The following is a 24,864-nucleotide window of genomic DNA, read 5'->3' as shown; positions in this document are numbered from 1 at the left end:
ATGCAGAATGATTATTAATTCTACGTGGGTCTCATGACCTCATGACTCATTCTCACATTTAATCCAAATGATGGGAAAGACCCACATTCTTTCATAACACTCCAGCTGTATTTATGTGTTTGTTTCTGATTTTGGGAAAAAAAGTGTAATATCATGTCAACATAAGTAAATTAGACTAAATGAAAGGAATGTTTTTTAATTAAAATTCTGCATTAATTGTAGTGCCAATCTCCTGCTTAGTAATAATGCTCATTTGAAGAGCTGATGGAGACAAGGTTGGCTGAATGGTCTTTTTCTGCACCGTAACACTTATGTGATTCTGTGATGTCAACAAATAGTCTAAATAAAAGGATTAAAAAAAATCAATTGACTATCTGCACTAATTTTAGTTAAGATTCAAAAATGGATTCATTGGATAAAATAAATAATCTATTAAATAACTCTACCTTTGACAAAGCCAAACTTCAATGAAAAGGTCACTGCCTGCATTGCTAAAGGAAATAATGTGTCAACCTTGTATTGGATTTTTGGGAATGTGTCTTGTCTGTAACACAAACAATAAATTTCAGTTAGTACAGTGTACAGTTTTGTTCACTCCATTATAGAAAGGAAACAGCATACTTGGGGAAAAAATCCAAGATAGCTTTTTTTTAATAAAGATAGAATTGTATTGACAGACTTGAAAAACAGGGACTGTTTTCACTGGAACAGACAAAGTTAAGGAAGACATGATTAAAGTATTCACAGTTTTGAAATGGTTTGAGAAGATAAGTAGTGCAAGATTATTTCAATGCTTGGTAAATCTGTGTCAGAAGATCATAATATACAGTCAGCACTAAAATTATGAAGGGGCACCTACGGAGAACTTCTGTCATGAAAGGAATTTTTAGAGTTTAGTATACACTATCACAAATGATTGTTGAAGCTGAGTCATCATGGTACTCAAAGGGAATTAGGTTAACATTTTATTAGGAAAAATATTAAAGCAGATGTGAAATGAGCTTAGACTAAGTGGATCTGATGTACAGTTATGCACATTATGAAGTGAATGGTCCCTTTTGTGCTAAAATTTCTACGATTACTCCTGAACCTGAAGGTTAAATTGCAGCTATAAATTCTTTACCCTGCTTTTTTCCCTGTATAGTGGGGAAGTGTGAGGAGCAGTGGGCAGGGGTAGACTATTTTGATTCTTGTTTGGAATGACTTTTTGATACAACCTATGCCCTTAACTCTCAAAGCAATTCACAAAAGGATATTATTAACACAAAACTCAAAAATATATTAGGGGAGCTTTCTGGTACTTGGGATGTTTGTAAGTTAATCTAGTTCACTTGTAATTTTATAGAAGTTTCAGAGATGCTTTCTGCTGTGCAAGATTTCAGTATTAACATGAAGTGGTAGTTATGTGATTTGTCCTCATTTCTTTAGGCCAACTTAGATATGTAGAATTATGTTCGCATAAATAGGTTTGCAGTATTGAATGCATTTGATAATGATACAATTTTTCACTACAGCCATAGTTCAAATATGGTCACAGACCAAAGATATGCCAGTTTGGTGCACTGGCCATGTTAAATTGCCTATAGCATCCAGGGATATGCAGGCTGGGTGAGTTAGCCATAGGAAATGCAGGGTTACAGGGATAGGACAGGAGGTGATTCTTGGGTGGGATGTTCTTCAGAAGATCATTGTGGACTCCACACTGCTTCCATACTGTAGGGATTCTATGATATTCTTTGATTCTCTGACTATTATTTATAACTCGCTTATTTTAAAGTATTTTTCAATACTTCTGTCTCATGTGTTTATGTCTGGTCCCTAAGTAAGATAACAGGCTGGCACACTGCTCATCTGTCTCTGCTAATACTGATGTGATGACTTATACTTAAACACCCTCTCCCTCCAGTGGCAAAATGCCTTGGCTTTTCTTACTACCATCTCCCGACCAGCCAGCTACCCTTCTTTGGCACCGTGCATTAGTGCTCACCAGTATTACACACTGATGCCATATATAATGTCTGGTATTGCCACTCCAGTGGCTTCTTGTTTTTTTTTGGATCCCAGTCACTCAATATCTCCAAAGTAAAATTATCATCCTTGTGGTTAAATGACTTTTATCGTTCTCTTTCTCCATAACCATTTGTATCCATATAACACACCCGCCCCTAAAACTTCATGTTCTCTGACTTTGGATACTTCGGTGTATGTGATCGTCCTTGGAATGAGAATGACACTTGCTCATGGCAAGAACTTGCATGTTGAGTCTTTTAACATTGGGAAAGGTTGTTGCATGGCAGCTGCTGCATGGTCCTCCCACTCTTATCACTTACTACAGGCATAAAGAAGGACTTACAGATTGATAGTCATTGTATTCAGTTATGGCACACCTTCCGTAGCCATAGGACTATGGGGTGGGATGAACGTAGAGCTTCTGGCCCAAAGGTAGGGACACTACCATCGTACCACAAGGCATTCTGCTTGGACACTCAAGGATCACTCCACCTTTGTCACAGCTTTGGAAGCCATGTCTTCAACCATTAAGGACCCACACTACGAAATTCCCTCCTTAAATAACTTTGCCTCTCACTTTCCCTCTTCACCTTTAACATCACATCCTTGATTGTTATCATAGGAAAATAGAAACAGGAGGAAGCCTTTCAGCCCTTCGAGCCTGGTCTGCCGTTCAATACTATCTGATCATGATGTCTCCAATTTTCCCATTCCCTGATATCTCATTGTTTGGCTCAGCTTCCAATTTAATTTAGTTATAGCTCTGTGAAAGATCTTTTATAAATGGAAGTAATTGTCATTATTGTTGTAGAGTAATGGCCAGGGTGTAGTGATGTAATGTCTCCCACATTCTTCAGCTTAAAGATGATGCCATTGTGAGGAGATGGTTTAAATTTGTAATGAGAGAACCATGAATTGTTCACAAAAATATCTTCAAATAGTACAACTTGCATGATCAGGTCATTGATCTCCATGATCCTCAGGCATAATATTCACCATATTTTAGTTTCAGCTGTTTGAGGAGTACAGTTTGTAGCCATGTTTAAGTTTGCTTCTTGATCAATAGCAAAAAAGAAAATTTCCCTCATCTCCAATTCGGTACTAGCCATTGTTTACCAAATATAGTTCACATGATAAAGGACAAGTGAAAGGAAACTTTTCCCATTAACTTCACACGAATCTCTGTAAAAATAGCAGCTCTGGTCAGGTGCCCAAACAGAACAAAAATTCCCGTGATAGCATGTGACTTTATTATGTCACGCCTCTTGTGCTACTTCTGTTTCCTTTGAAATGTAAACAAAGGACCTCGAAAAGCCTCCAGTTATTCACAGCTGGGATATTACAAGCAGCCATGTCTGAGAGGCAATCACAGTAACAGTGATATTATACTGCTTTACCTTTGTAATGTGTATTTTTGACAGGATTATAGAATGCTTCACAGTCATAGAATCCTTACCGTGTGGAAGCAGGCCATTTGGCCCATCAAGTCCACACTGACCCCACGAAGAGCATCCCACCCAGACCCATCCCCTACCCTATCCCTGAATTTCCCACCCTAGACACTATGGGCAATTTAACATAGCCAATCCATTCTTGATTTGATGTACATTCAATCACATAGATGACAGAGGGTGGAATTTTCCCATTTTCAGTTGATATCTTTTGTTGAATGAGGTTAATAGAGCCCAGCCTGCCATGGCTTAGAACAACTTTTCTCATGCAATCTTCCAATCTTCACTCTTTACTTATGCAACTTGGCACCGTTCTCAGAAACAGAAGTGCTCGCCCTGCTGGGAGCAGCTGCTGTTCATGCCACTGTTGTGTTATTTAAAGCGCAAATCTGCACCACTTCAGATGCTGCAAGGCAGGAACTACCCATCACATTGTCATGCTCAACTATCATTAGTCATAAAAGGGCCCAAAAAGGCAAGTTAGTTATCCACTTTGTGGATAGGCAGGTGCTAGTGGGCGGGTGATGGAGAGGACCACCAAACGAGGCCAGTCATGTCCTGAATGAAGTGGAATGCCTAGCAATGAAAGAAGAAGGTGAAAGATCTACTGTACTCTGCAAGGATAAGCATGAGTTGATGCACTTGCACAGGACAAACAAGACAAGAGAATCCATGATGAATCCTAGGAATGTGAATTCTGCCTGTAGATTTTCTTTGTTTGCACTTTGTTGGGTATTGGCTAGTTTTGTTTGCAGGTAGACAAAAAAAGGGCCTTGAGCTCTATGCATCTAAAATTTGCAAAGAGCTGAATTTAATGCTGCAATATAAAATTAATTTATATCATTAAATGTATAATTTAGAAACTTCCTAAATAATTCTGTTGAACATTAAGAAAATAAAGTGAATAATTATGTAATGTTATTGGGGAAAGTTTATATTACAATTAACCTATATTTGCATGTGTTAATCGGGTCCAATTTACCTTAGATGAACATTATTCCAATTATTATAATTATAGCCCCTGAGATGATGAGGGCTCTTCTGGTGCAGTGGTAGTGTCCCTATTTCTGCGCAAGAAGATCCAGCGTGAAGTCCCGTCTGCTGTAGAGGTGTGTTATAACATGTCTGAACAGGTTGATTAAAAACATCTACCCCCTGAGTTCAAGCACAGTTTAACGTGCTATTGACATAATTCAAAAGACATCTAGTTCACATTGAATTTAGCCTTATGTTATTTGAGGTGATATTTACATTTTCACTTTCCCACGTTCTTAAAGATCTAACATGCTTCTTTGATAATGTAGGAAAGATGTCCCGTAAGCAACATCAATTCCATTGGTAAAGCCAATAAATCCTGAAAATACAACAGTTATACTAGACAGATTCATAAATATATAATCATTATTTTACTTACAGTTCTTTTACTATGTATGTTTAATAATTCTTCATGAGTAAATCAGATTTTAAAATCTTTAAATGACATTTGACCCCCACCAGAACCATCTTTAAGGAAAGAATGGGAATGGCCTATGGTGTGCCATTTTGTCCTTGATAATGGCAAATAGTGTACCTCAGTTGATAGCACGACCCTGATTGACATTCCCAAGCAGTTTCCCACTCTAAACATGTGGACATTCATCTTACCCACAACAAAGTACATTAGACAAGAGCCTCTTGAGCCAATACCCACACTTCTCTTCAACCGCCAACCACCTATTTTCCATGTGAGATATGGACATTAAGCAGTTGAAAGGTGCCAATATTGTTTGTTTATTTTACATATGTGTTTTATGTTCAGATACTAAGACCATAATTTTAAACCCCAGGATGCATGACACAGTATCGATAGTAGGAGTCAGGTTTAATGACCTGAACATAACACGCCTCAAATACATCTATTCTTGGATTAACTGGGCTGAGTTTGGGGTTGGCAGATACCCCACTTCTCTGTAGCTGATTGTACATTAGGACATTCAAATGAAATTATGTGCCACAGATATTTTGATAAATTTAATATTAATTGTGGCAGATTGGGTTTCCCAGTATCTGGGCAATCCTGAAGCTTTGTCACAGCAAATATGTGCTTTACCAGCATTGCTTGTGGGTTATGCAGAGCTGAAATGCTTCCCTACTGGTTCATCAAACAAGCTTGTCACAATCTACTTTCATCCCTTTGACCTTCAGAAACACCACATCCAGCAGTCCTGCTCACCCTGTGAGCTCTCCTTCCCCATTAGCAATCTCTCAGAGCCCGCCCTGCGATTTCATTGCCCTCTTACTTGCTCTCTGCTCCTTCCACATTCAAGCTCAAGCTGTAGATTAGTTTATCAAACATTTTGGTAGTGGGGTCCCTTTTAATTACTGATATACATTCGAGGACTTCCTTTCCTAATTTTCAGAAGACAATCTCTGTGACTCAAAAGAAAACAGTCATATCATTGTGGAAACTGTTGATGCTATTAGCATTTGCAAAAATACAACAATAAAAATTAAAATAAATCTGTTGATAATTGATAGGTGGACAGAAATATTTTGATCTTGCTATCTTGTGGGTGTTCATTGAGACCTTTAGAGTTTGGGTTTTTTGAAAGTCTATTTTATAGATGATTCTATAAAAGCATGATGTAGAATTAAGCATTTAGTCATAATGTGTTAATTTCTGTGGGGTTTTCCCAAATTTCCAAAGCTGTGACTTTTTTGCAGGGTTAGTGAAAATCCTAGAGGAATAATATAAATGATCGGTGACACTGAATCTCTGTGGTATTCACTGATCTACTGCCCAGGTAATAGCAGGACATTGGGGAAAAGAAAAAGCACATGAACATTCTATGCCAATGTTTTCTGGAGCATCACTATGCATGCAAAGGGTAACAGTTGAATTTTGACTGCTAATACTGATTTGTTCTTATGATTCATGTTGACACTTGTAATGACATACAATGTAAAAAGTGCTTGAAAGAATCACATACGTTCATTATGTTAGTTTTCAGACAGCTACAGAGATTTTGACTGCAGAATTCTCAATCCAGGATTCCCTCATCTTAAAAATAAAACTCTATGGCTGCTAGAAATTTGAAATGAGAACAGTCAAGTGCTAGGAAAGCATGTCTAGAATAACCTGTGAAGAAAGACATAGACAGAGGAATCTCCCAGCCTGAAGCTGGAGGGGCTGGAGGTGGGAAGTGAACTTGATTAGACAGGATGGCGGTTACTAAAACCCTGCCACCTTCCCATCTTGGCTTAAACTAGGTTCTCAATGAGAAGGCACCACTTTCCCACCTCTCTGCCAATTAAGGGTCTTAAGTATTTGATGAATGATCATACAGGAGCCCCACCTTACCTGGGCCGCAATTGTTTTAGCTCCAGGCGGAACAATAAAGAGCAGGTCAATTTGACTGATTAAACAGGTTGTCGGCTTAGGGTGAATCTTTCTAACTGCATTAATTTATGCACAACCAAAGAATTGGACTGATAGCAGGGGTGGCCACAGAGAACCACGCCTCTATTTTTGCTTCTGACTGCCACCCCTCCCACCGAGTCCCTTCTCTCCATGGCCTCGACGCCAACTGGACCTTTCCAAATAGCACTTACCTTTCAAGTGCTTGACTTAACTTCATTTTTAACATTGCTATCAGAGGAAATTGTATCTTATTTACAGAATAGCCAAAGACACTTTTTTGCATTTCCCTTGGATATATTTACTGCTTGACAATTAAAGTTTAGCATTGTTGTGCATGAACTCCAGCAAAAACAAACTGAATATTGTTCAAAATTTAAATTCTTATTATAAGTGAAAGAAAATTTGATCAATTGGATGAAGAAGCATTAACCATGCAGGGAATAACAAGTCTGCAATCTCTGAGATCTATGATACCTGCCTACATTTGTTAACTGAATAAACCTTATTTTAATACACGTGTGAACATGTGCACAAAGTAAGAGCACAAGTTGACCTTTGGCCCCTTGATCTTGATCTGCTGCCATTCAATAAGATCATTGCTGATTGTTTATGTTTCGAATTACACATTCGCATTTAGTCTCAGTTATGTTTGATTCCCCTGCTAACATAAAATATCCACTTTGGTCTTAAAAATATTCAATGACCCTACCTTCTGAGGCAAAGATTTCCAAATTGGCATAAGCTTTGCAGAGAAAAAATGATCCTCTTCTCTGTCTAGGTTCACTGTGCACAACAGTGACAAGTATAATTTAGCTACAGAGAAATGACATTGTCTCTTATGGATAGAAAGATAAAGTAAGACTGAGCGGCTACTCACTAAATCTTCCTGCTCTGAACTGTATTGTAAGAACCTGAAATATACTGTGGGAAGAAGTGTGACATAATGGATATAATGCTAAACAGGCTCATCACATGTAGCATCTTGGATTCAGGTGCGCACAGCATAAATCAGTCATTAGGCAATAATGGGAATGTCACACTTAATGGTTGATGTAAACAGGTGTGGAGATAAGTCAGGAATGATATTATTGCATCTATAAATTGTTCATCACCTATAATTTAAGCATATCTGAATAGCATAGCTGTGTTCTAAATCATCAAACATTAACCTCTTGCTTTTGCATGAGTAGGTATTAAATCATGGCCAATATCCTATGAGAAGACTTTATATAGGCTTACTGATGACATGGTGTCATTCATGGCTGAGTATCATTATTCAAAAGAAAAAAAATATGGACCAGTATAAATCATCTTGATTTTTTGAGGGTTGATGGAGTTGATACTTTATAATCGCCATTCTACAACCTATTCATACCCTTTACATTGTAGCTATGAAATGTGGTTCAAACTAGTTTATACTGAGTTGGACAATGCAGGCTCCTAAACAAATGTGTGGTGTAAAATATTTAAAACAGGTCTTCACTTCTAGATTTAATGTTTAAACCCAGGCAAGACCAGTAGGATGAAAGTGCACACTCCAAAAGTTGGGCAATTGATTGCTCAATGGCAGAAAAGAGTTAAACTGATAAACCTTTCCATTTAGCAGCATGGGTGCTTACCAATAACTGTTTACATTGCTTGCAATAACACAGTTGTCTATCCAATGGGGAATTGTTCCTACCTTTTCCTCCAGGCTAGTTCATTTCCTTACTCATATCCTCGAATTCTGCTATTACAGTTTAGCATTAGGTACCCTGCATGTTTCCTGTAAAGCTCTTCTGTCATTTTAAAGCCAGGACCAGGTAGCAAAACGATTTGTAAACATTTTCTGTTCAAATCCAAGATGCCTCAACACTCAATTCATTTGTAACATTTGTCATTTCAGATAAAACTGAAACTTTGAGGGCTTCCTTTAACCTAATTAAGGTATTAACGCTTGAGAATGTAATTAACAGTAATTAGATACTTCACATAATCATACTTTAGTAGAACAAACTATGCACATTGATACATTATAAAGAGCCTTCCTAGGAAAGGAGTTTTGATTATCTACACAGAAGGGGACAGATTATGTTGCTTATCTCTCCCAATTTATTTTTATTTCTCTTTAATTTGTTTGCACTAGCTCTCTGGGGTTTTGATTTTTTTTGCCAAAGTTGTATGTTCAAGAAGAAATGTCATTCTTTGCTGTGTTCTTGAGGGAGAAGTATTGGCTAGGATACTGGTGAAGCTTCCTTTCCTCAAATGTAGTATCCTAAAAATAAAGCTGGGACATGGTTTAACATTGCTTCCAAAAGATGGCATCAGCATTATAGTACTCCCTTGCTTTGGTACTGAAGCGTCAGTTTTTTTTCTTTATTCATTCATGGGATGAGGGTGTTGCTGGCTTGACAGCATTTATTGCCCATACCAAGTTGCCCAGAGAGCAGTTAAGAGTCAACCACATTGCTGTAGGCCTGGAGTGACATGTAGGCCAGACCAGGTAAGGACAGCAGTTTCCTTCCCTAAAGGACATTAGTGAACCAGATGGGTTTTTCCAACAATGGATTCACAGTCATTATTAGATTCTTAATGCCAGATATTTTTTGAATTCAAATTCCACCATCTGCTTGGGCGGGATTCAGACCCAGGTTCCCAGAACGTTATCTGGGTCTCTGGATTAACAGTCCAGCAATAACACTATCCCCTCCCCCAAAGTAATTACATTTAGATCTTCAGATCTATGGTGATGTTGAGAGTGTGGGGGAGACAAGGACTAGTGGTCAATGGGGTTTGAACTCACAAGGTAGAACATTCCTCTCCCTGATGCGGCAAAAACAATGTTGAGAAAGTGCAGGTAGAATAAAAAGAAATCAGATTCTTCACAGCAGGAAGAGGTTTGTGATCTTTCTCCCCCTAGTCTTAAATGGTAACTTTAGAATTTTGCTATTAAGTGACAACTAGTTTATTTTCATGTATTTGCATTTCATCAATAATTAGACTCAAATTTTTAAAAGCCACTTCCAATTTTCCCCTCCTTCTCCAGGAAAATAGATGACGCAAGTAGCCAGTATGTAAATCAGAGTGAGTACCAGGTGGTCTCATCTTGCTAAATGCTTGTTCTGACCATCATCCAGTCATGTCTGCATGCCCAGTAGCTGCCCACCTCCTTGAGCCTTCATCCATGCAGATCAGCACCAGCAAACCACCAGCCTCATCATACCATTGTGCCTGTTCCCAAACCAACTCACATACTACTTCAGCTCTTCAATATTTTCCTTTGGAGCTCAGGGACACTGATAACTTGCATGCTCCTGCCAGGTCACATTGTGTACCAGGGACACACATACATTACACAGGATGCATCTTAAGGCTCTAGCTTGCTTTCTTAGTACTCACTCACTTTATGCTTACTTTGGAGGCTGCCATGCTCCAATTACTTCGCATTGCTTTCTTAGCCCGCAGTCACTGATTTACATGGTGCCAGCCACTAAGTGGATCACATTAGAAAGACAAAGACTGGTCCAATGAGAAGGACCAGAAGATTCAGGAGCTGGTAAGCCATAAACGCAAAACATTTATAAACTTGGAGCAGTAACCCAAATTGAGAATCAGAAAACATCCGTTCAGAGGGTTGAAAGCTGAGATCCAGCTTAAGGCCTGCTACCTAAAGCATAGATGGTGGGTGGAGAAAGTACAGGAGATCCAGCAGTTAGCTGACAACTGCAACATGCATTTTGTTTTGCACAGTCGAGACTATCTAGTGCCCATGTACCCAAGGGCATATTCCACTCTAGCCAAGAACAGGGAGGCACTCATCCAGACAGTCAGCACCCACTAGAGTAAGCTCCTCAAAGATTTCCTTAACAGAGACTCTGAGCTGAGTTTTACGGCTTTTGTCTAAGTGAGAGTCATGCGGAGTGATTCTTGCTGTGAGTTTTCTCTCCTGCAATATCTTACCAAGCCCGCTATGTTAATTGGCATCTTAGCCCTTATGGAAAGTAGCATGTCTGATTTCATCCCCAACTTACCACATGCCATACCCAGAGCGAATCATCACTCAGCAGGCATCCCAGAATTGACCAGCATCCCTGGCACTAATGCCGTATTTAGAAGATCATTGTGCACTCAGGCAAGCACTGTACATTGCTGACACTTATCCTGGACACAGCAGATGGGGGATATCACTGTCCTTCTTTGCAGGGCATGGCCCTGGAGGTCGTGCTGAATGAAGCGTTGCAAAGGCAGTACTTGCCCCCTCCCCCAGGACCAACCATGGAGGCCACGACACCAGACCATACCTGCCTGGTCCAAGGTTGCCACTCGGGTTACAGCAAGTCGCAACCATCTGGATGAATGCCCAGTACTTTAGGAAGAAAGTCACCTGCGTCAGTGTAAATGTAAATGCCACCACCTTCTCTCCGATATCTCACACTCACTGTTTCCCTCCTAATGAACCCACCTCCCACCAAGATTCTTGCTCCACCACACTCACTATTGTCTGCAACATCCTGCCAAACTTGCCTCACCCATCCTGACCTGTGACATCACTAGGCCTGCATGCCTCCCTGTGTACCTACTCACTCGCACAGGAAACCTCCCCATCTGCACCAACAGTAATAGCTGTGCCACCCACTTTCATCTTCTGTAATAGCTGCCTGTCTGTCATGCCATAATAAAATCAGGCCGCATAGTGCAGAAACAGTCAAAACAAGAGGTGTGCTGCCTGTCATTCAGCTCCTCACCCTTTATGTGGAGAGTATCCTGACTCTGACCACCTCAAGCAGGACCTGGATTGGTATTGGAGGCCACTGTTGACTTACGGTGCCAAGAGCCCCTGAGCAAAGGTTTGTCTCCCATTGACTGACTGAGGCCTGGTGACAACTGTGACAAGCTTCTTGTGTTAAATGGCAAGGCAGGACGGTAATAATATGAGCCTGGTGTCTTTGGCTGAGGGTAAAAGCACAAAAAGAGCAAGGCAAGGCAAGGCAATGCAATGCAAAGCAGGGATGCTGTGAACATCCAGGCAGGCTCAGAGAGATTGAGTGGAGATGCAGCCAGGTCCAATCCATGAGCTGGCTACATGTTCCTGTGTGCACAGTGTCCTCACTACAGCATTATAATGGTGGTTGCCGATCAGCCTGAGGTGCAACATTAAAGTGAAGAGGTTTCCTGTATGTGAATCTAAGATGTATCATAAGGTTTTGTAGAGTCTGGCACACTTTGGAATATCTATAGATATGGGGTGCATGTAGCCTGTGCCCAAGGAATATTCCAGAGGCATTGGTGCATGGTGTGCAATATGAAATTGTTTGGAACAAATGGTGACTTGCACCCACCAAAGAGTTCACTCTTGTTTCCATGCTGAGTTTTCCTAATGGCTAGTTTTTATGTTGAGTTTAATGATATTTGAAACTATGTGAGTTGAGCTGTAAACAAGATGTTAATAAGCAATAATGAGCATCAATAGGGAACTTGTCACTGCCTAGTGAGAATCCCGCCATGCCACTTGATAAAAGATGCGGCAAGCTGATCTTGACATAGAGATGGGCCTTGCCGAACATCTCACCAGATTCTGCCACACATCCCGCCATAGCCTACATTATTCAAAGCCAGGTAGGATACCACCCGAGATCTTCACTGTGAGTATCATAGAGTCATAGAGTTACACAGCACAGAAACAGACCCTTTGATCCAACTTCTCCATGCCGACCAGATATCCTAAACTGATCTAGTCCCATTTGCCAGCATTTAGTCTGTATTCCTCTAAACTCTTCCTATTCATAAACACATCCAGTTGCCCTTGAAATGTTAATTGTACCAGCCTCCACCACCTCTTCCGGCAGCTCATTTCATAACACTCACTACCTTCAGTGTGAAAAAGTTGCCCCTTATGTCCTTTTAAATCTTTCCCCTCTCACCTTACACCTATGCCCTCTAGTTATGGACTTGTCCGCCCTATCTATACCCCTTATGATTTTATAAACCTTTTATAAGGTCGCTCCTCGGCCTGTGACGCTCCAGGGGAAAAAAGCCACTCCCTATATTCAGCCTCTCCGATACCTCAAACCCTTCAATCCCAGCAGCATCCTTGTAAGTCTTTTCCTTGACTCCATCCCCACAGCATCATACCTATCAGCATATCAGTATAACCCCAATCTAACATGAGAGTAGAAGAGGCCAATCAACAGCTAAAGAGCATCAGGAGCAGATCAATTCCTACTGAAGCACTGAAATATGATAGGGAAGCACTATTCATGTGAACACGTCATCATTTCCTTTATCTGGAAGAATGAGAGCATGCCAGAAGACATCAGAGATGTTATAATGAACAGGCATCTCAGCCCTTGGAGATGGTCACCAGTGCTGCCTCCATGAGGTCCTGCAAATCCACTGGCAGCAGTGGCACATAAATGTCAGTGTTCCTGCTCAGGCCAACATCCCCAGCTTTAAAATATTGATAAAGCTCAATCCACTTAATTGGATGGGCCACATCATCCACATGGCTGACATGAGAAACAAACCTTCCACATGGAGTTTTGACATGGCAAGTGGGGCCCAAGAGGGCAGAGGAAATGCTTCAAGGTGCCCTCCTTAAAAAGGTGCAACATTCATACCAACACAATCACCTAAAGTGAAGTAAGAGGATCTGGCAAGGATCTGTACTCCTCAAGTCTCATCGTGATGGTAAGTTGAAGTCAAGCATTGATAGAGAAAGGAGCATGTGGCATCCAGGGTTTGCCACCCTCTTATTGTACCAACCAGTGACTGCCCGAGGTGTGACAGAGACTGTAGGTTGTGCATTGGACTCTTCAACACTAAGTGTGAAAGTAAGTTATCCTCAACAATGAGAAATCACCTAAAGAGAATGGTCATTTTGCTTTTTAATGCACAGGATCTTCAGTGCTCAGGTACAGCACTTTTCTGTGTGAATGTCATACTATAACATGCACCAGAAACTTATGCAGCAAACACACTAGATGTGCATTGAGCATATGACTATGTCTGCACGTTAAAGGGGGCCAATTGTTAATGGAGATAATTGGGATCCCTTGGCAAACCTGGAATCAATGGGAATCTAGGGTCAAACTCTCCGCTGGTTGGAGTCATACCTGACACAAAGGAAGATGGTTGTGGTTGTTGGAGTCCAGTCATCTCAGCTCCAGGACATCTCTGCAGGAGTTCCTCAGGGTAATGTCTAGGCCCAATCATTTTCAGCTGCTTGATCAATGACCTTCCCTCCATCATTAGGTCAGAAGTGGAGATGTTCGCCGATGATTGCTCAATGTTCAGCACCGTTCGCAACTCCTCTGACACTGAAGCAGTCCGTGTCTAAATGTAACAAGGTCTTGACAATATCCAGGCTTGGGATGGCAAGTGGCAAGTAATATTCATGCCACACAAATGCCAGGCTATGACCATCCCCAATAAAAGATAATCTAATCATCACCCCTTGACTTTCAATGATGTTCCCATCACTGAATCCCCCATTGTCAACATCCTGGAGGTTATCATTGACCAACAACTCAGCTGGGCTCATTACATAAATAGAGTGGCTACAAGAGCAGGTCAGAGGCTCAGAATACTGCAGTGAATAACACACCTCCTGATTCCCCAAAGCCTGTCCACTATCTACAAGACATAAGTCAGGAGTATGATGGAATACTCCCCACTGGCTGCAGCTCCAACAACAGTCAAGAAGCTTGACACCGTCCAGGACAGAGCAGCTGCTTGTTTGGCATTACATCCACAAGCATCCATTCCCTCCACCAACAATGCTCAGTAGCAGCAGTGTGGACTATCTACAAGATGCACTGCAGAAATTCGCCAATGATTCTTAAACACCTTCCATGACCACTTCCATCTGGGAGGGTAAGGACAGCAGATACATGGAAACACCACCACCTGCAAGTTCCCCTCCAAGCCACACATCACCCTGACTTGGAAATATACCGCTGTTCCTTCACTGTTGATGGGTCAAAATCTTGCAATTCCCTCCCAAAGGGCATTGTGGGTCTACCTACAGCACATGGACTGCAGCGGTTCAAGAAGACAGCTCAACACCACCATCTCAAGGGTAGCTAGAAACAGCCAATAACGCAGCCAGTGATGCCTTTGTCCCACAAATGAATAAAAAATAAGAAAGTGCGGTTGTATGAAGCCCCCAGGAAGAGAGTCTGAAATTGACGAGACAAAGAATTGAAGCCACAGTTAAATTAAGCCATGTAAACGTGAAAGAGAAGGAAGTTTTTTTCTGATATGAGTACTGAAAAGGACTGTTGTTGAGTTAATAGGATTATATTTTACCATGTGTTTCAAAAGCTTTAAATATGTTTTATGTAAATAGCTTAGTTTATTCTATTTTATTGTTATTTCTTTGGCATAATAAGCTTCCACTTTTCTGTTAAAACCGAAACTGCAACATTTCATGTTTGTGACTGAGTAAAAGATCACCTCATTAAAACCAAAATAAAATATGATTGATCAAGCCAGATTTCAGCCTGGGATGCAGTGATAACATCAACTAGGAACATTACAATAATCAACATGCTTCAGAAGTATCTTAATTATTTGCAAATAGCTTGCAATATTCTGAAATCTTGAACACTGTCATATAAACATCATGTTTAAATTTCTCATTTTTAAAAGGTTAAAATATTTTTGAAAAATCACAAATAGCCATCAATTGCTAATTTGCTTCCCGGTTATATAGTTTTTACAATTGGTATTGCATTTTCACAAAATTAAATTTCTGTCTAGTTTGTCTATTCTTGAATTTACTAATGCTGAGAATTGGTGAGCTACTTTGATCAGTTAATTTACTTTCAGAGGTAACATAGCTGAAAATATTATTCCCTCAGCTAAGCTGGTTGAAAAAAATGACAGATGAATGTTCATCTGAAGCCATCTGCTGGACAGAATGAAAAGGGCAGCCTAAGGATTCTGTTATTTACATTGAAAGGATGCAAAGTGCAATAACATACAGTGGGAATTGCAATTTTTGTTGCAGCCATATGTATAGTCGCTGCAGTGACTAGGACATGGACATATGATCTGCCATGTTTCTTGCCTCCTGAACAAATTGCTTTGTCAATGTTATGCCCTTGTTAAGCAAAAGCTAGCTCCAAACTACCATCAATGAGTGAAGGTATGCTGATGGAATTATACTAAAATCTCTGCACCATAGTTCCAATTTTGTCTTTCTGCTTGATAGCTTGCTCAGCTAACCCTTGCCATGTGGAAGCCAATTACTAACCCTGAACCATATCCTACACGCCACTAATATGCTCGCTTTAACTCAAGCAATAAAAGAATGAAAGATCAAGTCTGAGCACTGAACTTAAAAAAATTGCAATCTGTCCACTTATCCTACATTTGTACAGGATGTATCAAAATCTCAATCAAAACACTTTACAGCCAGGACATTATGTTAGCACTGCAGTCACTGTTGTCGTAAGAAACATGGAAGTGAATTAGCACACAGCAAATTTCCACCAATAGCAATGTGATAACGATTGGATAATTTTTAAAATTGATAGTTGGTTGGGACATTGCCGATGACACCCCCGTTCTTCTTTGCAACAATGACATGGGATCTTTTACATCTACCTAACTTTGTTTTAATGTCTCATCTGAAAGATGACACCTCTGACATGCAATGTTCACTCAGTGCTGCACAGGAACATCTGCCATGATTTTTGCACTAAGCCTCTGGACTTGCTGCTTATCAGAATGTTCTGCACGCAGTATGTTTGTTAGCAGCTTCATGTAGGAATGCACTGTAGTGTGAGGCGCATATATCTCCAGTTGCAGCCTGAAATGGCTGTAATACATTGTAATTAATGATTATAATCATTTTAACTGCCACTGGAAAGCAATTCTGGCTGATTTAGTGAGCTCCAGCTTGAGCTGTAGCATTCTGCAGGAAACTGAAATAGTCTCTTGTACAAAGTGCAATCTCCTTTTACAAAGCTGATGCTCAGGTAGCTCAGCATGGGTCTGTTGATCCTAACCAGCATGAGGCAACCTTTTTCAAATCCTGACAGTGCCATATGATGCTGACTAAAATTCTTTTTCTCTTTGCTGCAGTTCCTGTTCCTACATTTCGTGCAGCTACTTCCAAGAGGTAGAGGTTGGTTTGCTCATTTGACTGGACAGCTTGCAGGGTAGGTTCAACTCCTACACCAGCTAAGCTTACCATGAAACTCTCTTCTCAACTTCTCTCCTCACTTGAGGTGTGGTGACCCTTGGATTAAACCACCATCTCTAATGAGAGAGCAGCCTTTTTACTAAGTGGCCAATATTGTTCTCAATCTTCAGTAAACCAAATAGTACTCTGTGCAAAGAAATGCCAAATACGCAGTTTCAGCAAACCAATTCCTTAAAAATGCTGCTTCAGCTCTCCAGATAAACACCAACAATCTGAGCACATACAGCTGAACTCGTTGAATGGCATTGGTCATTTCTGGCCTATGCTACCCAGTCACTTCTGTAAAATTAACGAGAATGACAATGCCCTGGTGATGTGATAGGACACTAACTTACATACTACTTGTAGCTTCAAGTGAGAATTTTGACTGTCTAATCCAATCAAAATGTCAGCAACTAGATGACAGTGGAAACAAGCTGGTAAGTTCCGCCTCCCCATTTCTCTTTGTGTGCCCCCAATCCTGATTGAAAATAAAACTGAAAAATCAGCTTCGTGGTTCTATAAATATTAGATTGTCTTTTCTGAGATCTGAAAGGTTACATGAAAACTAGGTGACATTTGCAATTCATTAACCTTGCACAAGGAACAGTTGAGACAGCATTACTTTTCACAAAGGTAAATTCAGCTACTTTCTTTTGATTTTAAACAAAGCCAAATTCCTTGGATGAGAGGAAATCTTTGTCAGAGACATTCATTTTTTTATCCAAATGTTATTCCAATTACACAGAAGCAGGAGAGTATTATGGCCTTTAAATTTGGTAGAAGCAAGCCCAGGAAATTGATTCTTTTTAATTCAAGCGCTATGTATACCTCATATCAGATTATTTTCTTATATAAATTTCATTACCTACAGCTACATGAGGAAGTCTGCTGTAATCATTGTATTGGGGAGAATTGAATTTGTTAAATAGTGAAGATCTGCCAATTAAGTTTGCACAGAGCGTAAGAAAGAAATAATTAGTGTTGAAAAGAGCAAATCTATGGATGTGTGGAGTTTAAAAGGGTATTTGGACATGCTGAGCAGCTGAAAGATTCCTCTGTCTCTAAATAAAAATACTGTGTAGTTTTTTTTCACTACTGCATGATCAAAATCAGACTAGAAATTAGTTCATGCTTGTTGAAGCTACATAGTCTCATGCAGAGAGCTATCTTTGGGAATGTTTTAATGAGCAGAGAAGGTCACCAGCATGTGACACAGTTTTTCAGAGTTCTTCAGGAATGATGCAAATTTCCTGTGCAATCAGTTTAACAGCAGAGGGTAGCCTTTCGCCACATGGCTATACAATGTGTTTGCATCCAAGCATAGGCCTGAAAGCCTTGAGTCACCGACTATGACAGAGTTGTTTTCAGGCTGTGTCTACCAATTTAATGTTTGGAAGCTACAGCAGTGGGTACACTGAGGGTTCATGCTGGGTGAAAAACGATACAGGACAATGTGCTCAATTTCTTTCAATCTGAACAGCCAACAAATACAATGAGGAGATGGTCAGTCAGAGATCTTTGAGAGCATTTTTTCAATCAACAAAACATTTTGCTTGTGCTTGGAGATCCAATAAATTGAGAATACTTTCAAGGTGAAACAGCGAAATTAAAACCCTGTAAAAGTTACAAAAGGCTCCCCACAAAGAACATACATGTGTGAAGAGGAACCTGGCATCATTCTCAAGGAATGGAAAACAGCAGCCAACCTCGAAGTTGGCATTGCCAAAGGTCTACTGGAGTTCTGTGTCATTCTTGACTCAGTGGCCTGAATTGTATTTCATTTCCAATCTGAGAGAGAGACATGGGGGTCAGGTGGTGAGGCCAATGAAAGTGGATGAAGCGATGAAGCAGTGAATCCTGGGCAGAGGCACAGTTCCAGTGGCTGTCTATAAATATCCTGGAATATGGACGAGGTTTTGAGGGAGAAAAGCTGGTGCGGATGGGGAGATTTAGGGGTGTTGGGGAAAGAGTTACTCACAGCAGTGGCCCTAGTCTTTGGATATTACCTGCTGGTTTTAGGAAGGACCCTTCCCTGGCATAGCACCTCAACCAAAGAGGGCTGAATGGCAAGGTGTTGAGAGGAGTGCTGTGAAGGAGTGGCAGCTGAAAAGACCTAGTCTGCAGACACCGCCAGGGAGGGGAAGCTCTGCTTCATCGGTGTCCATGCTCTCCTGCCACCTCTCATGGCCAGCTGACATCATGAGCTGTGTCTACACATGTGCCGCAGCCATTTTGCCTCCACAGATAATCACTCCAAAATGAAAAATACACTTATCGGAGGAGGCAACATTCAACTGGCACCATAGATTTTGTATTTTGCCACAATTGATTGATTGACTGATTGATTGATTTATTGTCATGTGTACCTAAGTACAGTGAAAAGCTTTTTTTATGAGTAGTACAGGCAGATCATAGGGTGAAAAAAAACCTAGACAGAGGCATACAAGTTATATTGCACAGGGCATGCGCTAGGCAAGATCAATGTTAGCAAGATCAGCATTATTTGAAGTTAGCGAGTCCATTCATCAGTCTAATCACGGCAGGGAAGAAGCCATTCTTGAACCTGCTGGTGCATGTGCTCAAGCTTCTGTACCTTCTGCCTGATGGAAGGGGGTTGTAGGAGAGCATTGCTGGGGTGTGATAGGTTTTTGATGATGTTGGGAGCCTTTCCGCAGCAAAAGGCTGTGTAAATGGAGTCCATGATGAAAGGTTGGTTTCCGTGATGGTCTGAGCTGTGCATGCCACCTTCTGTTGTTTCTTACGGTCCTGGGAAGAGCAGTTGCCATACCAGGCCAATATACACCCAGACAGTATTCTTTCAATGGTGCATCTGTAGAAGCTGTTGAGGACCTTATGGACATGCCAAGTTTCCCTGAGCCACCTGAGGAAGAAGAGGCATTGTTGTGCCTTCTTGATTGTCGCATCTACGTGGGAAGTCCAGGATGGGTTGTTCATTATCATTACTCCTAGGAACTTGACGGTCTTCACCTTCTCAACCTCAGCACTGTTGATGTAGATGGGGGCGTTTTCTCCTCCTTTCTTTCTGAAGTCAATGATCAGTTCTTTAGTTTTGCCGATGTTGAGAAAGAGGTTGTTCTCATTGCAACAGGTCACCAAGCCTTCTATCCCTTTTCTGAGTATATTACTTGCAGCTATGGATGACTGGATTGATTCAGAAGAAACCATGTTATCACCTTACACATGATAAACACTGAGGTTCGGACATTATGGCAACAATGATAGATATTTTGCTGCAAACTAGCCTTGCCCAGGTCCTGAACAATTATGCACCAAGAGACATTTTTTAATGCACATGAAACCAACCTATTTACCATCTTTTATCCAATCATTTTGATGTTTAAATGTATAAAGGTGGAATGTGAAGCAAGGGACATGACGCTGTTATAATCTGCACCAACATGGATGTCCTCTTCTTGTGATAATAAAATCCAAGAAATGATGTTGTTTTGTGAATGTCAAGTTCCCACTCAGGGCGAGGCTAACAAAACCACACAGATGATGGCCAGTGTTTTTGAGTGATGGATCAGGAAAGTGGATGGAACATGTCAATGGAAGAAAACTAAGTTTGTCATCATTTCAGACAACAGCCCCATTCACCAAGACAATGCTGGCCTGAAAAGGGTCAAAGTGTTGCTTTTGTCTCCCAGCACCATGACAAAGCTCCAATCAAGAGTCAGGGGGTGATTAGGAACTGAAAAATCAACTTCCAATAGGAACTGATCTCTCAGGTCATTTTTGTCTTAAAGGGGATGTTTTTAGGTAAGACTATTTGTGCAGAGGTCTCCTTGGCTATCTTAAAGCTCCCCTTATTTGTGGGTATGTCCCATGCAATTCAACTTAATACAATTGTATTGTATGTTCTCCCAGTGCAGTTCATCTCCTGAACTAGGACAAGTGCCTGCGATTGTGGGAAGAATGTCAGCAGTTGAAAGAACATGGCAACAGTAAAGACAAACTACTGTAGCTATCCTCCCACTCGCCCCAACAACTGTTGTCTATTAACAGAACCTGAAGAGCTATCATGTCTGAAGGTGCCCTCTAGGATCTGAAAAAATGATTTTTCCTTTCCCCGCTTCATCTTCTTGATGCTTAGCTGTGCTCAGATCATCTGACCAAACAGTGACTGACTGCAAGCTTAAAGCTCAGTATTTATTGGAAAGATATTGGTTTCTCACCTTTAATTAACAGAAAATTATGAGATGAGAAGCATCATTAGGTTCCTGCTCATCACTTGGTGATGGTTTTAACAAACACCTCACACCCTTCATAGTGAACCTCAAAAATACCTGAGAAATGCAAAGTGGGCATCATGGGTCACCACTGCATTGTTTTGCACTGTGTTTTCCAAGGGTTGGAGCATATACTGAACTGATGAGTAGAAGACTATTAGGATAGCATTAAGAAACTCCTTTGATAAATGAGACATAACCGATTGATTAATGATTGCTAACAATTGAATGAAATCTGATTTCCATGTTTTTTACTGCAAACATATTAGTAATTTTACTTCAAAATAATATTATATTTATGTTCACCTCACGTTGATTAAATTGTCAATCCTTGGAATGCAGCCTTGTTGAATTAATTGAACCTCATATTAATTACTGTCAAGATGCACGATAATGAACCTTTACTGAAAAAAAAACGTTTGTAGTTAAAATTCTTCTCCATTTTTATTCCAGCTGAAAGGCTTCTGTAAACAGGACAAAGTCAAAATGCAGACACGGACTGGATTTCGGTTACAACTGATGCGAGAGCAACTGCAGCAGCAAGAAAGTTGGGATAATGCATGTCAACACCACTATACTTCGCAATACGTTCAAGAGCATCTTCCAGTCTCGTCCACAACTCATGCTTTCCAGGACTTCTTCCCATTAGGTGCAAGGAAACCAGTACAAATACCAAAGAATATTCTTAAGGTAGTACAGTAATCTATTGAAAGCTTTGTAAGATCAGTAATTTGATTCTTGACAATTTTTAACAAGTTGTTATTTATGTTATAAATTGTCCTTCTTAAATTTTATAATCTGGAAGAATATTATTGATAACAATGTGGATTATATCTAAATTCACGATTAGAGTCTACAAGAAATGTAATTTACTTCAAATAACTCATGATGAGCAGTGGATTCATTCAGTATCTAGGAATATAGTCTAAGCTTTAGAAGGTTAATGAAATTTCAACCTCCTGCATTGCCCTTTTTAGAGGTTTCAAAGAATTCTGTGATGCTGAAATAATTTCTATGTCGCAAAAACCTATCAAATTTATGAAGTTTCTTCTAGAATATCATAGATATATAATTAAATCCGCATTAGGAGATTTATGGACAAGGGTCTAAAATGGTTGGAGCCGATCATAGCTTCTAACATTTTAAAGTCTGACCTAGAAAGATGCTGCTACGCATATGAGAATGGTGGGATGCCATGGTAAGAAAATCAGGAAAGGCAATAGAAAGGAAGTCATTACATACAATAACAGGATCTATGTGGAAGGAGGTAACTATGAATAGGACCTCCAATAATTCAAGACCCTCTGTAATGTATCAGGAAACATTGATTAATCCAAAAATAAGCACAGTTAAGAGAATTTTTCGAATGAATAACAGGGCAGTTAACTCAACCATAGCTGCTCTTTGCATGCATATTTTTGGAACTATATGATTTACTATCAAAAATATATATGGCTATTCAGCATGCAGATTTCTGGAACATAAAGTGGAGGAAACCATGTAACAATCATATGGAGCTCTGGTTATACTGCTTCTGGAGTATGGCGTTCGATTCTGGGAATTCCACCTCCAGAAGTAGACATTGGCTTTGGAAAGTATGCAGTTCAGTTTCATCAGAATGGTACCACAGCTAAAATGGTTATAAGATGAATAGGGTTGCATAAACCAACAGCTTGTATTCCCTTAATTATAGAGCAGTAAGCTCTATCTAATTAAGATATTTAAGGTGACTACAGAACTCAATAGGTCAGGTTGAGAGAAATTATTTCTTCTCATGGGATAGTTATTAACAATCAGGAAGTTCCACTTTACAAGAAGGGTAGTAGATATACACAGGGAACTATAAAAGTAATAAATCTAACAGGAGGATTGAGTTTAAGAGCCGCGAGGTTTGCTGCAGCTCTATAAAACCCTGGTTAGACTGCACTTAAAATATTGTGTTCAGTTCTGGTCGTCTCATTATAGGAAGGATGTGGAAGCTTTAGAGAGGGTGCAGAGGAGATTTACCAGGATGCTACCTGGACTGGAGGGCAGGTCTTATGAGGAAAGGTTGAGGGAGCTAGGGCTTTTCTCATTGGAGCGAAGAAGGATGAGAGGTGACTTGATAGAGGTGTACTAGATGATGAGAGGCATAGATAGAGTGGATAGCCAGAGACTTTTTCCCAGGCTGGAAATGATTATCACGAGTGGGCATAATTTTAAGTTGATTGGAGGAAGGTACAGGGGAGATGTCAGAGTAGATTCTTTACATAGAGAGTGGTGGGTGCGTGGAATGCACAGCCACTGGTGGTAGTAGAGTCAGATACATTAGGGACATTTAAGTGACTCTTGGATAGGCACATGGATGATAGTAAAATATAGGGTATGCAGTTAGTTTGATCTTAGAGTAGGATAATAGATCGGCACAACATCGTGGTCCGAAGGGCCTGTACTGTGCTGTACTATTCTATGTTCTTAACATCAGTGTAGGGAAACTATTGGAGTAAATTGAGCAGGAGAAAATTATTCTCCACTTAGAGAAGCAAGATTTGATCAGGGATAGTCAGCATGACTTTGTTCGAAAGGTCATGCCAAAGCAATCTGGTGGATTTTTCGACAAGGTGACCAATGAGGGTAGGGCAGTTGCTGTAGTTCATATAGATTTCAGCAAGGCACTTGATAAGGTCCTAAATGAGAAACTGATAAAGAAAATAAAAGCTCATTGAATCCAGGGTAACTTGGCAAGTTAGATCCAAATTTGGTTTAGTGACAGAGGGTGCTGCTAGAAGCTTGTGTGAAGAGAGTTCAGCCTGCAACGGAGTTCCACAGGGATCAGTGCTGGTTCCATTGTTGTGATATTTATAAATGATATGGATGAGAATGTGGGAGGGAAGACAAGTAAGTTTGCGGATCATACAAAGATTAGCTGGATGGTTGACAGTGAGGATGAGGGTGTTAGGATACAAAAAGGCCATAGGATTTTGGACCAAAATTAGGCCATTTGATCATTGCTGATATGTTTTTCAATTTCATTCATCTGCCTTTTCTGCATAAATCCTTGATCCCTTTACTAATTAATAACCTACCTATCTATGATGAAGACACTCTATGCCTTAGCCTCCACAGCCTCTGTGACAAAGAGTTCCACAGATTCACTATGCTCTCGCTGAAGAAATTCAGTTACAGGAGGAAATAAACAAATTGGTCAGATGAACAGATCAGTGGTAGATGGACTTTAACCCTGATAAATGTGAGGTAATGTACTTGGAAGAAGAAACAAAACAAGGGAGTACTCAATAAATGGTAAGATATTAGGAAGCCCAGAGGAACAGAAGGTTCTGGGGTGCTTGTCCACAGATCACTGAAGGTGATGGGACTAGTTAATAGGGTAGTTAAGAATGTATACAGGATGCTTGCTTTTGTCAGTCATGGCATAGATTATAAGAGCAGAGGTCATGTTAGAGCTATATAGAACTTTGGTGAGGCCACAACTCGAGAACTGTGTGGAGTTCTGGTTTCCACACTATAGGAAGGATGTAATTGTACTGGAGGGTTGCAAACAGTATTTGCCAGGATGTTGTCCAGAATGGAGCATCTCAGCTA

At 40.3% G+C, this 24,864-nt stretch overlaps 1 protein-coding gene across 2 annotated transcripts in view; it reads left to right on the top strand.

Moving 5' to 3' along the window:
* LOC109933517 (transcription factor EC) overlaps window positions 1-24,864 on the top strand; it is a 148,938-nt gene that overhangs the window by 22,314 nt on the left and 101,760 nt on the right. The window contains exons 5-6 of one of the 2 annotated variants that reach the window (XM_048607527.1): window positions 16,930-17,006; window positions 21,736-21,972. In XM_048607527.1, coding sequence (XP_048463484.1) covers window positions 21,769-21,972 — 204 coding nt within the window. In that variant the 5' untranslated portion in view covers window positions 16,930-17,006; window positions 21,736-21,768. The remainder of the gene's footprint in view (window positions 1-16,929; window positions 17,007-21,735; window positions 21,973-24,864) is intronic. The other variant, XM_048607528.1, reaches the window with a different exon arrangement.

This window comes from Rhincodon typus, chromosome 18 (genome assembly GCF_021869965.1).
Source record: "Rhincodon typus isolate 14 chromosome 18, sRhiTyp1.1, whole genome shotgun sequence".
Lineage (NCBI taxonomy): Eukaryota > Metazoa > Chordata > Chondrichthyes > Orectolobiformes > Rhincodontidae > Rhincodon > Rhincodon typus.
The sequence above is the reverse complement of the archived record's forward strand: the minus strand, read 5'-3'. Positions and strand labels throughout refer to the sequence as shown.